The sequence below is a fragment of the Centroberyx affinis genome, unplaced genomic scaffold, assembly GCF_046629955.1.
Source record: "Centroberyx affinis isolate AG114_WGS23_722 - 3 ecotype Tasmania unplaced genomic scaffold, CSIRO-AGI_Caff_v1 ptg001654l_1, whole genome shotgun sequence".
In the NCBI taxonomy this organism is placed as follows: domain Eukaryota; kingdom Metazoa; phylum Chordata; class Actinopteri; order Beryciformes; family Berycidae; genus Centroberyx; species Centroberyx affinis.
The window spans coordinates 185,890-201,353 of NW_027280084.1; the positions used below are offsets into that span (position 1 = coordinate 185,890).

A 15,464-nucleotide genomic window follows, 5' to 3' on the forward strand; every position below is an offset into this window, starting at 1 on the left:
AAGGCGACGGTGCCCCGCTGTGAGCGGACAGCTTCATTCCTACTCCTCCTCATCCCCTGCCCCAATGAGGGGGACCATGTGAAACATTTAAAAGATCCACAAACCCAGATTGGACATGCCACCATTTTTATTCGTCCACTTCAGAGGACCATGGATCTTGACAAAGTAAGTTTCTCACTTTAAGACTCACATGATAATGAAGCTAATCTAACAGATGTGTATAGAGCTCTTCATCCTTATGGGTCAGATTTTACAAGATAAAAACACACATAGATAGAATCCGTTTCCTCTCAATTTCAGCCTATACAATATGGTACCATCTTAAATGATCTCTCAGATCATTTATTAGTAAAAGCATCAGTGACCACTGGTCTTGTTAGCAGGGGCTTCTGGAAATTCAATATTCAGTGCCTAGATGATAAAGAATTGATAACAGAGCTAAAACAAGAAATACAAAAGGCAATTCAATGAAAGATAGTGAATGACAAACACATATTACTTATGACTTGAATTCTAAAATGATCCTCCCTTACAGATTTGTCAAGCAGAATGCAGTAATGAGTTGATTGGACCACCTCAGAAATGTGTCACATGTGGAGTTGAATTCCCCTTTTCATACATCCAGGCTCACAGTGAGGAGTGCATGAGGTGCTGCTCTGTTTAACTGAATGCACAGTGCGTCTAGTTACACATTAGCCAGTGGGAGGCATTAGGTCCTCTGCCTAGCTTGTGCAGTTTGCATGTCCTGGATATTGGTCTTTAGGAGCTGTTGCACTTGTATGTTTTTTGTGACATGGTTCCTCTTTTACTCTACTAATTTGTAATTTTCTAGCAATTGTGTTTTGTAGTGTAATAAATAGGGTTGGGTATCATTCAGATTCAATACTTTATTGCCATGTCAGCACAGTTGATAGTAATTTTGCAGCTCTTAAGAACAGACAAAAAAACACACACATAAATAAATAAAATATATGAAATAAGAACAGCAAAAACAGTTATCATATTTATACATTCAAACATACATAATATGATAAAGTCCTAAAGTGCTTAAACCAGAGATTTTACCATATCCAGTGCCATTTTCGATTCTCCTTATCGATCCAGTTCTTTATCGATTCCCTTATCGGTTCCTACTGTAAAACATTTTCAGGGCTAAGAGACTACATGCAGCTTTAGTGGAGTTAACTTTGTTTTATTACTCATGTAGCAGGTGGTACCTGTGGCTTACCTCACTCACCTGTCTGGATTGCTGATAGGGAGCTGGATATATAGCAGGGTAGGTGTGTCCTTGTCTTTGCTCTCTTCAAACAACAGGGTTCCAGCACCTGCAGTGCTTGGACCCCAAATAAAATACATATTTTTTGCCATCACTTGTTGACACGGCTTCCACGCTCTTTGCCTGCTAGACCTCACATCTATCATAGAAAACATCTATTTACCACCTTATTGGGTCATTCATGTGTGCTGAACCCTTCATTAGGATATTTCCGACAGCACTTGAAGGCAGCATTTCCACAAGCTGCGTATTAGGTGGTGGATATTAAATACAGCTCAGCTGACAATTTAAAAAATACAAATTACAGCATTATATGAAATGGTGCAAAATAGTAGCAGTATAATACACAAATATGAAATATTTGACAACACTATCCAAGCACATTAATAGAAGTGTGAATTGCAAGAGATTTTGTTTCACCCCTTTCCAAGAGAGGCATTGGGAAGACAGCCGGTTCCAGAAAAAAAATTGATGCTGCACTGAACATTAACATCCACAAGATGGCAGTATGCTTCAGCACTTCCTCACAGTGGAAGGCATTCTCTCCCAGGACTCATTTAAACAAAGATTATCACTTATCAGTGTGCAAATGTATACCTTTTAAGTAAAGGGCCACTCTGAAAATATTGCTGATTTTTTTTTAAATGTGTTTAAAAAAATTCAGCTACTCTTGGAGGACAATTGAACAAGCTTTAATATTAAAAACCAAAGTGTTTCAGCTGAAATAGCCTTCATAAAGGTTACAGGATTGCATGCATAGTCAAAAATAAAAATATGAAATGACATCCACCTCAGGGACTACCAGTACTAAAAACAAAAGGCACTTGAGCTAACATACTAACCTTAACCAAGTATGGTAATTAGGTAATTGCACTAATGAATGCATTAATTAGCAAATATTTCTATGTCAACATCCTTGTCTTCACATAACACATAGGTGATATTAATATCAACTCTGTATCTTAAAGCATTAAGGTGTTACAGTAGCGTCAAGAAAATCAGTTTTTCCTCATTAACATGCAAATTTATGCAGCAAAGTGCTCCAAAAGCTAATCAGATCATTTACTCTCTAGGAGGAACCTGTGGTGTAAGTATGAAGTTTCTAGCATGTGCTGCTCTATTGTTTCATGTCTCACATTACACTCTCACAGCACAGCTCAAACAGACTTTCGGCACGGTAAATATTCTAATATCGTTTGACTTGGTCATGGATGTTTAAAATTGTAATATCAGTGAGATTACATATGGATGTCACTACTGATTCTTGAACTTTTGCTAGATGGTGGCATTTGCGAGCTGGTGGCACCTTCTACCACAGGTGGACAAGCATATTGCATGGAAAGGTCAAACATAGCATGAATCAAGCACGTTAAAATGCAAATGTTGCCCAGCATAGATAGTCTGTCTTGTTATTTGTTTAAATGATTCTATCTTACTTAAAGGTCTAGCAGAAGGGGGTTTCTTTGTCAGAGAGAAGATTTTTCTACTGTTATACTTTCCTCACATCTTAAGACATGGAAATGCAAAATATGCTGAAGATGTGATCGTTTGTACAGCACTTGTCACTTGAGCACTCTGTACTTTGCATTTTTAACAGCATGTGGATCATTCAAAATATATATATTTTGCCTTAGAGAAAAGGATCTTTTTTCCTGTTGGTGAACAGTGTGCGGATTCTTGGCATGATAGTGAGTGGTCAAGCATTGACTGACTCATTTGTGCGCAACAGTTCTCTATTAATAACGCAAGCATGTAAAATATTCTATAATGCTCTATATCAAGTTTGGAGAAAAATGAAATAACCTCAAGTTCACTGAAAATACAAATTATACCGTCATCCTCTAAAATGTAGTTATAGTACTTGTCAAGATACTTCATTTTGGCATGAATTTTTAATGTAGTGAGACAAAAAAATATTGACTTACTAGTCAATAAGACAAGTGTCAGTCATAGTAGGTTTTCCAATATTGGCCTTTTATTAAATATTGGATATTGACCAGTCATCTCATCAGACTGATGCATGAAGATGGTAAAAACCTTTTATTTCCTTTGCACATTTTATTTTTCCATTTAATTGCTCAATATTTCTTTTGTAAATTATTCATTTAAAGGCAGCAAAAGCATAGAAACACTAGGTAAGGCGCTCAGGGGGCAAAAAAATAGGGAATAGAGCTGCCAGTAATGCAAAAATATCAATATTTGGATACATGCACAATACGCGTTGCGCCGACAATGTTTTCTTCAGGGAGAGGATGTTCCATGTTGCATTTCATAGCCATCTCATTATTTTGTGCATTTGTATATTTTATGCTTTTGTATACTCCACATATGTTCATATGTTTTCATGTACGCAATAAATATTAATATTTTGGCATTACTGGTGGTTCCCTTTCCTATATTTGTTCATTTACAGGCTGTATCCTAGAGGTTCCCTACCATTTAATAGGGGCGGGGGGGACACCCTTCTTTAAAGAGCTGCTAACCCAGCTAAAAGAGATTCATTATTATAGCTTTCAGTGGAGCGTGTCTTGTGATGGACTAAATGCTGTTTCAGAAGCTTCTCCACTCCGACAAGAATAGAATTATCGGGGAAATACTGAATAATTGTATTCTTTGGCATGGGAATAGTCAAACCGAAAGAGTAACTAAACCCTAAACCTGTGTAAAGCCTGACATCTAATGGTAAAAAGCATGCTACTGAAATTGCCATCTGCTATTGGCTGATCTTTGGTGCCTTCTATAGCAGTGGTTCTCAACGTGGGGTCCGGGGACCACCAGTGGTCCTTGAGGGGATATTCTCAGATTTGGATAAGAGAGACAAAATCTCATCAACTGGGGGTCCGTGGCGCTAATGTGGACTAATTTATGATCCTTGATATGAAAAAGGTTGAGATTCACTGTTCTATAGAGTACAACAGTGGTGACATCACCTGGCACCAAAGATCAGCCAATAGCAGATAGCAATTTCAATAGCATGCTTTTTACCACTAGATGTCAGGCTTTACACAGATTTTGATTTGGGGTTCGGTAACTCTTTAAAGAAATACTGGAATAAAGTAAATTCATCCTAAACATATTGGTATCAGCTTTCAAAAAACTCCAAGCCTGAAATGACTTGAAAATCTCACCCTGCAAGTCTCCTGACATTTCTCTACACAGCGGATGGTAAATTTGTAGTGTCAGCGTGGTAGACACACCTACCTGGCTCCTTGTGTGAGAGAGTCTGCTGTTCATAGATCCAGCAAGGAAAGGTCATCGTCATTTAATAATGGCGTTTGGGATGGAACGGGCTGAAGAGCCTGGCTACTCACTGTGTCACCGCATACATCAACTCCGCTGAGCAGAAAATTAAAATGGAAATTTAGGCCTTGAACGAAGTAGAGGGTCCCATTGACCTATGCTGTGTGATTTATGTGAGGTGATCGCATCTCCTTGATGGTACCTTGCTGGCTGAGCTTGTTGGATGCTAATACTTATCACCATCATGTTCAAGATACTGTGTTTAGAATTTCAGATTTGATCCCTGCTTTTATTGATTACTCATAGTTACTGGCTGAATGTAAAAATCAATAACAATATTTCTATAATAGGTTAGACCAATATATTGTATGTCTGGCAGATATTGGCCATTTATTAAAAATTGGATATCAGTCAGTCAGTGTAGTCCGCCTCTGACATGATGGATATGATGCAGTTTGATTTATTACATATTTATTATAGAATTGATCAAGACAACACTGGTTGTCTATGGGAAGACCTTAACCTGAACTGATTCTAATGACACATTTTGATAAGATTCCATGCAATAATACAGTTTATTATCATTATCCTGAGCTTCAATGGAGAGTTGTAGTGATCCATGGTGGTCTAAATGCTGTTGCAAAGGTTTTTCCACCCTGACAAGAATAGAATTCTGGGGGAACACTGAATGCTGGGAATTTCTTGGAATTTCTGGGATTTTTTTTCAGGTCAAAAACCCATATTGGTCTAACCCCAGCCTGTAAAAGTCTAGAATCAATTGATGACTTGATTTATGTGTGTGTGTGTGTGTGTGTGTGTGTGTGTGTGTGTGTGTGTGTGTGTGTGTGTGTGTGTGTGTGTGTGTGTCCGGAAAAATGGTTAGATAGAAATCTAGGTCCAAGAAGTCAAACTAATTTAAGCAAAATAGTTTTTTTTATTGGTGGGAATAAGTCTTTAAATTTCAATTCATCACTTCTTTCGTGATCAAAAGAAGATGTCAGTGAAAGTGAATAGCTTGATTCAGACTGATAAGGATTTTGTATTTATTTATGGATTTTGACATAAAATCTGTTACATCAGCTATAGTCAGGTTTTGACACTGAAGAATGTTGAAGAAGTTGTCTATCTGCATTACTGATTAAATTTTGGTATGAACACTATAGCATCATACAACACTGTTAAGGTTTGTTCCAATGACATGCCATGGATAACTATAAAAACTATTAAAGCTATAAAGAAGGAAGAAGAAAGGTAAAATTTTGAAAAAACAAATCTACAAAGGAAAACTGAAGGATGGGTTACAGGGCAGTGACTCGGGGATTGTCGAGGGAAACAGATCACTGCCTGTAGCTCTGCCAATGCCAGCATCAATGAGGCGTCTCTCAGTGCTAATGAGGCTAACCATCTTTTTGCCAAGTCTGATTCTCAAGATTTCTCATCCCAACAACAGCAGGCCCTCTATGCTTTGTCAGTGACAGAAAAAGCTGATATCTGCGTTTTCTGCTCCATTCCTCTCATAGCTAAGTGTCTTAGCAGTTTGCTAAGAAAATGAAAATATCTTAAGCAGTGTAAAGCCAATCGTTCTTTAAACTTGTGCTGACAAGCTTTGCGAAACACTTTGTTTATTCTCTCTGTCGCTGTCTCAGTCAGTGAGTAGAGTTAACTTTGTAATTCCAAACAAGGATGGTCGTGTTCGCCTGATTGGAGGGAGAAATTGGTTCCTGAATGTGACCCTTCCTTTTTTTTTTTTCCTCAGGCATAAACCAAACAATCAACTAAGCTAACGTCAAGACCCGCTTCAGTTTGCCTACAGGAAGGATTAGGAGTCAGTGCAATGTGTATATGGTCATACTTTGAATTGAGTGTAGGAGTGATATGTGCCATTCTATCTTGTATGGAGAAAATGCCACACCATACTCCATTCAAAAATCTGGCAATGTAATATGGCCTGGCTTAATATCTGTAGAAGTACATACCTGCTACTACATGATTTGAGGTCTTAGGAGCCAATAATCAAATCCAACAAGCAGCACTTATTTCAATAAAATCTAATTTTCTATAAGTGGTTCACACTGCTCACACACCCGCCCTCTGTGGTGTGGTGAACAGGTGAAACAATTCTTAAACATGACATTTTATTGAAATATGTGCTACTTGGTGCATTATATGTATGCTGAAATGAAGACTGTCTCCTAAAGATTCTGGGAAGGTCTTGCCAGATTTTTGAATGTTTGTTTAGCCTACCTGTGCGACAGGGAAACAGTGTCTTGCGCTCACAGTAGCAGAAGTTAAGATTTTTTTTTTTTACATTGAAAACTTGAAAGGAATCCCTATACTGTTACAGAAGCATTTGATTGTCCATATCCCGGCTGTTTATGATCCAGATAATTGGATTATGCTAGCACTTAGAATGCACAAGTCGTGTTAGCATCAAGCTTGCAGAAACACCAGCACGCTCTACAAAAGGGCCTCCTTTGATGTAATCCAGGCGAAATAGCGTGAAAATAGGGAGAACTGTGTACCTCCAATGCTAACTCCCTTGGGAATTGATCTGTATGGCCTTGAATTAGTATTCTGGTACAACGTCACCCACTAGCATGGTGGTCAAGTAACAGTGGGAAAGAGGAACTGCAGGGAAATAGCTGCAGTAAAGCTGTTGCAGGTATCCAGTTACTATCCAAACCTCTAAAGGAAGAAATGCAACATTACACTCAAATATCCAATTTTAAATATTTTACAGGGGTAATTGGAAATGCTCAAACTCAAACCCTTGTGCATGCAGTTTTACAATGTTGGTGCTCTGAGATGCAAAGACAAAGAAACTCGTGGAAAGTGGTTGGAGCAGTTTCCCTTACCATCTGCTGAGTACTGTATGTACATTAAGTTCACGCGGCGGCCCATTAGGTGTGTAATGGGGTTTGATTGCTCAGGAAACGAGCTGTGACAAATGAAGAGATGTCCTAATGGATGGACAACTTCAGCAACCTAGCCAGAGAGCTTGATGGAGGGGGACAGGATACATGGGCGTTGCTCCAAAGTCTGCTTCCTCAGGTGGAATATTATGCTAAGGGAGAGGGTGGAATAAAACTGTCCTTATTTATATTTATCTTGTTGGATTGAAGTCACTTTTTCACTTTCAAATTGATTAACTGAACATTCAAAACAAGGCCAGACACCTAGGCTATGTGGCGGCTAAACATGAAGTGCTTTGCTTCTACAGACCCACCAAGATCATTGTGTAACGAACCCGAAGCCATAAATGATCATTTTCCTTTCAGGCAATAACTTTTATAACTGGCTGCACATACGCAGACAAATAACATTTAAATCAAAGGCAGAGCAGAAACAATACTTAAAGGTGATATGTGTAGCATTTTAAACATTAATATATCATTGTCAAATTAGTAGCGTTACCTTGGTATAATTACCATAAACAAATGAGACTATGGTCCAGATGATTGGGTAGCCTCCATCTCACACCAGTGGCATTGTTAGTGCTAGTGTTTCTCAACATTAAGACAACATTTTCCATAAACCCCTTTACTTCTTGTCCCTCCTCCCCCTCTCTGAAGGGGATAAACACATTGGAAGTCTTTTCGCTCCCTGAATCGCTGAGCAAAATATTTCACCAGTACCACAGGTGGTGACATCACCTGGCACCAAAGATCAGCCAATAGCAGATAGCAATTTCAGTAGCATGCTTTTTATCATTAGATGTCAGACTTTGCACAGATTTGGGTTTGGGGTTAAGCTACTCTTTAAGTAGATGCTGCTCAATAAACAAGAGACATGACTTGTAGAAGATTACTTTCTCAGGTGTTGTAAACTGTGATGAAATTGATTGAAAGGTCTGAATTTACCTCTTGATTCCCATAGTAAGGGCTGTTCAGAGTGTCAATTTCTAATGAGTTTTGTGGCCTATTTTTACTTAAAACTTTATGTCAAGGAGCTTTATTTAACAGTGCAAAAAGTCTCTCTATTTCACAATTTTTAAAAATTCAAAAATTCTAATTCTTTTAAAGTTAAAAAGATAGGAAATTTTCTATTAGGCAGTCATATCCTTCAAGAAGCTAATTGATAGACTACTCTAAAAAAACAGAAGGGGGATGAAAATAGTTTAACACAAGAGATGTTGCAAACACTAACAACGAATTAGAAATCAAGATAACCAGCAGTAACAGCACCTAGAAAAAAATTGCAAGCTGCATACCATGACTAGGAAAAAGCAATGTAGTTACCTTGGCACACTCAAGTGTTATAAAGTGGTTGAAGGGAAGACTTAAACTTGTTGAGGACAAGGTCCATTTTATGTTTCACCTTTCAGAGACTTACCCCAGGAACATAATTTGCAGATAAATTGAGGAAAGGTGGGGAAGTATGAAGAGCTGTTTTCACTAATCCCACTTCACCTTGAAGCTGTTTGACTTCTGACTTTTTTTTTTTTTGCCAGACTCTAACCATCAGCTGAAATCCCAAGGCCTGGAAATCAGACCAAAAAAAAAAAACTTCTACATTTTGTTTTACGCTACCGTATGTGGGCTGGGGAGGGAATGGGGCCAGTGAGCAAAAGTCAATATTGAAAGGTCTCTCTTTTTGTAGGGGCTTGGCTGTTCCCTGGTGTCGCAGAGAGGACAGGTAATCCACAGTGAGATTATCTCGTTCTCTCATGTTGCACAGGTGCCAGTGGCTGATATGACACAAAGTAATAGGCCTTAACACCCCATGTGGAGACGGCGGTCAGAAAAGCTTTAGATAGCAGCAGATAAACAGCAGCTGCCTGGCATTATGTCAACAACAACAAAAGCGTTGCACCATTCCCAGTATTTTACTCTGTACTGAAGAGACTTTTGGCATTTTGACATTACACCTGAATGCTCATAAAATGTCTAAAAATGTAGAAGCATTGCTTGAAAGCTGCAATATACAACTTTTTCAAAGTAATAAACAATAAATAAATAGGATATATTTTACATTATCAGTCTGTGTGTTCATGCCTAAATCCCTTGTTGGCCTGAAATTGGCTTTTGGCCAATGGTGAGCTGGTTGTAGCTATCAAGGTGAGGCTAGCAGCCACAGAGCAGGAAGTCACAGGAACAGCAATGGAGGAAAGCAGTTAGAAGAGAAAGAACAGTGAAGCTGAATGTTCAGTTTGTTTGTCCTCGCTGGTGCCATCTAGAGGAGATGAAAGGGCTGTGAAGCGACAGAGAGCTGGCTGCTCTACTGCTAGACAGGTAGGATGCTAGCTAGTCTGCTAGGTTTTCCATTTAGGGTGTTGTATTATCCCAAAGTCCAAAAAAATACGTCCTATGTCTTTCCCTAACCACTTTTCCTTGACCTTGATGGAAAACTTCATGAGGTCAAGGAAAGATGTGAAGGAGAATTCATAAGGACTTAGGAAAAGACAACCGCGGTGCTAAGAGAATCCGACTGCACTGTGGTGAAACTACAATGTTCCGAAGATGGACTACTGAAAGCGCACCTTAGATACTTCGCCACAGTTTAACCCTTGCCTTTATTAAGGCAAGGGTTTCAGCATCTGTGACTGAAGTAAAATTAATTAATGATATTCCTAAAGGCTGGCAATACAACAACGCTCAGAATGAAGAAATAACTAATGCAAACTGAGCATAGGTTACGCTACAACATTAACTTCACTTTGATCATTTTACAACAGCAGCATAACGTTCATAGTTCGCCTATGGGTTTAACATATTGTTGAAAGTTTAAAACATATAAGCATATTAGCAAGTTATGGCATAAGATGGAAAATGCTTAATAAGCAACGGTAACTTACATGATGATCTGCGTCCCTTGTCGGTCATGATCGTTTGTTTTCGTGAACGGCCGAATGGTGCGCCGCTTTAAATGTTGCTGTCGCAAGGAATTGTGGGACGGCATTATCTCCTTTCCTTTTCGTAAAGGATGGTCCAGTGTACCCTATGCTAAAGGAGATAAGAAAGGAAGCATTGAAGCACCTTTCCTTAGCATTTAGAGAATTCAAACAGCTCTTATGCATGGCTGCCACTTAGATACTTCCGGGTCATTTCACTCAGAACCTTCCTAAGCAAAAAAAGACTATTCGACCGCAGCCCCAGTATGAGTGACAGGTGTTGGGGTGTAAAGTTGACCAATTGAGGGGGAGGTGGGCAGGACAAACAAATTGCTGTCTCAAGACAAAAAGTTGCATACTGTAGTTTTAAAGCTGCAATAGTGAAATTTTCTGACCACTAGAGGGTGACTGAAACCTAAGCTAAGCTAACCAAGTGTTGCCACAACCAGTCTCGCTTTTGACAGATGTATGAGGATACGTGTCCAACAAAGTGAAGAGGTAGGTAGCTAGTTTACTAGTTTGCTAAGTTTACTCCCTCGCTTCATCGATTCTGCCATTATGCAAAAAATTTCAAGAACGGGAGGGGGTGAGAGCTGCTTCTAAACAGCTAGGGAGGAGCCAAGCTAGTTTTTTAAAAAAATGGGAAAACTTTGTTTTCCGGAGCAGAATTTGACAACAAGCTTTAGAAGCTGGCTGCTGTGTGGATATTGATTTATATCATTATATCTCAATGAAATCTCCACATAGCCTAGCACAAGTTAGTTTCAGGATTGGTTATAAGGTCTGATATCGCTTATTGCAAGTTTAAGACTCCAGTGTCAACATTAAGTTTGAAATACTTTACCATTGCTGGATTCCTCATTTAAAAGCAAAGACAACCATACAAAATGACTATATTAGCATTTTATTAAATCTCTAGATCAGTGACTTGACTCATTTTCTACATGTTTTATATTTGTATTATTTGATACTTTTTTTCATGCTTTACAAGTAGAGCTCATGCATTAGGCCCCACATTCCTGCTATATTATATGGGGCAAATCAATAACAAAGTGCATGAACCTATCCAGGACTGCAGAAGGTCACCGATCACCAACATATGGACAGAGAGGACCGACATACAGCGGACCATCTTTTCCCCATTCATTCACGTCTGCTTTACTTCAAGGTCAATGGAAAAAAAAGTCATTGGTTCCCTTTTAAAAAGTGCCAGTGGCAAATCCTGTGGAAACTTAATCGGCTGGCACCTCCAAAATCCCCTGAGGGCCTGAGCCTAGAGCAAGGTATGCAAAGACAGGGAATAAGTTTGCACATCCTCAAAGTTAAAACATGTTTCCACCTATCAACTTAGGAACAGAGGAATGAACATTCAAAAATATTTCATGAGAAGAATTCAAAATACATTAAAAGTAAATAAGTTATATAGTATGTACTGTGTGATGATCATTCTGTATGATCGAGTCAAAGTTTGAGGCTGAAGGTTAAGGTCAAGAGGACGTTCACAGCTCTAAAAGAATAAAAAAAAAATGAAATGTATATATTTATATATGAAAAAAATTGGATTTACAGACAGATGTTGCAACATACAGTACAACAAGGGAATTTAAAAATGAACAAGACAGACAAATCCAAGTTGGATCAGGACATGAAATATTGAACATTTAAGCGCTGGAAAAAACACATGATTTACGAATTTGGGATTCTGTCTTGTTTGGTTTGTAAGAGTAGAACAATACACAAAACACAACCACATCACACACGTTATCACAGACTTACATTAAATGGTTAGAGAAACATGGAGTGTAGAGGCAGATTATTCAAAAAAGGAAATCATTTGGTGTCTGGAAAACAGTAACCACACAAAAAATACAGAAACAAAATGGTCCGACAGATGCTGACATCATCTTTGGTGAGCTTTCAGTTATGTAGTTATGTATCAACACCAACAACAACGCTATTAGTGGCTGGATTCTGGGATGTGAATGCAGGTACAGTAAGGTAACCTAGGATTTGGCTTTACTGTAAATGACTGCATATGGACGATCACTGTGAGAAAGATTCACAGGCGCTGAAATGTTCATTGCGTTTCATTGCATAAGGGTTGTTCTTACCCTATACTAGTACAACAGAGCAAATGACAGGAGAGATGGTTTAGGGCATGTTCACACCCAGCATGTTCTGAGCGGTTTATTTGATCACTGGAGCATTTCCTCCTTTAGTTAGGTTGGTTTGGCCATGTGAGAACGATGCCATTTGAACTCAGGTGGCACCAAATAACGGCACCGAGACGCCTGTAAATGTGAGTCTCCGTCCTCTAACAAGAGAACTGAAGTGCGGTTTGTTAGGAGTGCGAACGTAATCCGAACCAACTACAGGAAATTACTCCAAAACACAAAGGTTTATGGGTATAAGGAGACATATGTTTACATCTGACAGCCAGCAGGTCCTCGTGCGTGGAAAGCCTAGCATAACAAAATAAAGTCTGGACTGATGCTCATATGCAGCTATTTCTTCATGTGTTCTTAACCGGTATGAACACCAGAGAAGAGGAGCGTACACAAGTCCGTCATGCTTAGCTAAAGTTACAGGAACTGGAATCAGATTTGTTTTGACTCCTCCCCTGCTGCCAAAATCTCTAACCTGGCAGGATGACAGCTTACCAAAACTCTGTCCAATAAACAAGATAGTTGTGAGTCCATGTGACCTTTGTTTACAAGCCTGGTTCTCCTGTAATTGGGCAGTGGGAACCTAAAGGAACCAAATATAAAAAACTTTTCCACTAACAAAGAAAACAAACTATAGATGTGATCGTACCCTTAAATGCAGCAAAATAGATGGTGGAGCTGTACATCTGCATGGCACTGATAGGGGAAAGAGCCATGCTATGGATGACTATCTTTTAACAACCCATTGAACTGTCCATTTACCCATCTGAGTGTGCAAATAAATACCCAATTAATGCTGCAATTTAGCACACAGCAAATGTAGAACATGTTCTTTAGTAATTTATGTGTATTTGCTGTAAAAGGAACAGGGAAAATTCAAGTGACATTTTAAAAAGTATTCTTGATCAGAATTCTAAAAAAAAAACATACACATTGCCTTGTAATGGCAAATTTACAGTAAAATTACTGCAAGAAATCAGATAAAATAACACTGATTTAAAAAATTGCAAGAGGACATTCCCCAGTTATCACAACATACATGGAACACGGAATGAAAAGGAAAGCAAAATATCCCAATACTGAACATGACAGCAAACTGTGTACTGTAGACTTCCTATCAATTTGGTATATTCATACATGCAAAATTAATAAATTACTCTACTTACATAGACAAGTGCCATTTTCAACTAACAATACTGTATGCAATTTTCCATTCCCAAGTTCAGTTTTTTCACTTTTGTCCGTTGTATAAAGTTGCATAATTGACTGAATAAGAGCGATCATAATTTTTTTTTTGTTTTGAAGCAACATTTAATGTGTAGTGCTGGCCGAAGGGGAAGTAGCACAAGGCTATAAAAAATTAAGGTGGAATGCGAAATTCATGGAGCATGACTTCTGGATTGTCGGCATTTGGTGCCTCTCTTCCCCAGTCACACCCAATCCATTTCCATGATAATCCAGTATAAGGAAAAGAGCTCCGCTACTGAAATCGCTGGAGGTTCCGATTCTTTCCCAATAGGCTTCCAAAACAGTTCCAGAAAGTAAAGCAAGAAGTTTGACACCCCCACCTTCCCCCGGCCCAACAGCGACTCAGGTGGCGAGTGCAAACTGGTCCTGCTCTATGGGTTTCTTCACCCAGGCACCCAGTCCGGCCTTGTGGAAGGCTTTGATGAGCGTCTGCTTCGCGGAGTGGTACTCCATCGCCGCCTGCTTGGCGTCGTGGTACGTGCCGGGCTTCACCGTCCGGATCCGCAGAGTTGAGGAAAGCTACGGGAAGAAGGAGCGGGAGGGTGCAATTAGACCGTGAAGACAAAGCCTCACCGACAGAGTGGAATGGCAAAGCTGTACCTGCCAAAACCACTGGAAAGAGGATGTACATGTAGCATGGAAAATATAAACATAACAGTATAAAGAAAAAAAAGTTCTTCTTCTTATTATTGTGCAAGGTTGCAATGGAGAGTTTTAGTGTCCCATGTTCTAAATACTGTTTCAATAATTAAATCCAAAAGTATCAGTATCAGCCTTTAAAAACCCATATCGGTCAATCCCTACATAACACTACAGTACAGTGTGTTGTCTGTCTGACGTCTGGTACCTTGCAGTGCAGGCGCACCCAGCGGCTGTAGAGGGCATGTTTACAGAGTCTGGAGGGTCGGCCCAGGTCATCTTTCCCCGTGGTGGCGTTGATCACCTCTAGTCCTTGGTCTCCCACCGTCCAGTTCACACTGAAGTTTGGTGCTTTTCCCGGCTGACGAGCTTCTGCATTGCTTATACCTGCAGAACACGGCAGAATGTTAGGGTTTCCAGTTAGTTTCCAGTGAACACGAGGGAGTTAACAGCTGGTTACTAACGTCTGGTTTCCACTCCAGTTGGGCTGAAAACCATCTAATGTAATGAATGTGTGAGATACGTTGGAAAATACATTCTGTGTAAAGTGACTCATTTGTAAGATTCCCCGATATTCCCTAACTTCCCCAGAGAATTGACTGGAATACATCTCTCAAAATTCCATGACGTTCTAGAAATTCCATGAGCAGTGGGAACCCTGTTCTTCAGACTTTTCAAGGACCCGCAGATGCGCTGGTATACTCGAGATGCATTTAATGCCAGGTGTAACATCAGCCTGTACAAATCACTGAAAGTCACTGAGCTGTACAAGTCTGGTAAAAGTGGAGTCAAATTCTCACCGCTGAGAAGCGGTCGGTTCAAGGTGAACGACTGCGGCAAATCCTCGATCTCGGTAATCCTCTGGTACATGGCTCGGGAGAGATGGTCGGCATGGTAGAGGCTGCCCAGGATGATGCTGGAGAAGTAGATGGGCTCGGTGAAGTAGCTCATCAGAGAGCCTTGAAATCCAACCACGTTCCACCTGACAGGGGAAACAGTGAGGGGGCAATCCCTTTATTACTAGTGTCTCCACAAATCAACCCATGAATAAATCTCTTAAAAACCC

General features: G+C 39.6%; 1 protein-coding gene across 1 annotated transcript in view; it reads right to left on the bottom strand.

Annotated features, from left to right (window-relative positions):
* Positions 1 to 11,290: 11,290 nt before the first annotated feature.
* LOC139651400 (double-stranded RNA-specific editase 1-like) overlaps positions 11,291 to 15,464 on the bottom strand; it is a 35,253-nt gene continuing 31,079 nt past the window's right edge. Inside the window, exons 8-10 of the mRNA XM_071528297.1 lie at positions 15,199 to 15,380; positions 14,607 to 14,785; positions 11,291 to 14,278 (exon numbers count right to left, since the gene is read on the bottom strand). Coding sequence (XP_071384398.1) covers positions 14,102 to 14,278; positions 14,607 to 14,785; positions 15,199 to 15,380 — 538 coding nt within the window. The 3' untranslated portion in view covers positions 11,291 to 14,101. The remainder of the gene's footprint in view (positions 14,279 to 14,606; positions 14,786 to 15,198; positions 15,381 to 15,464) is intronic.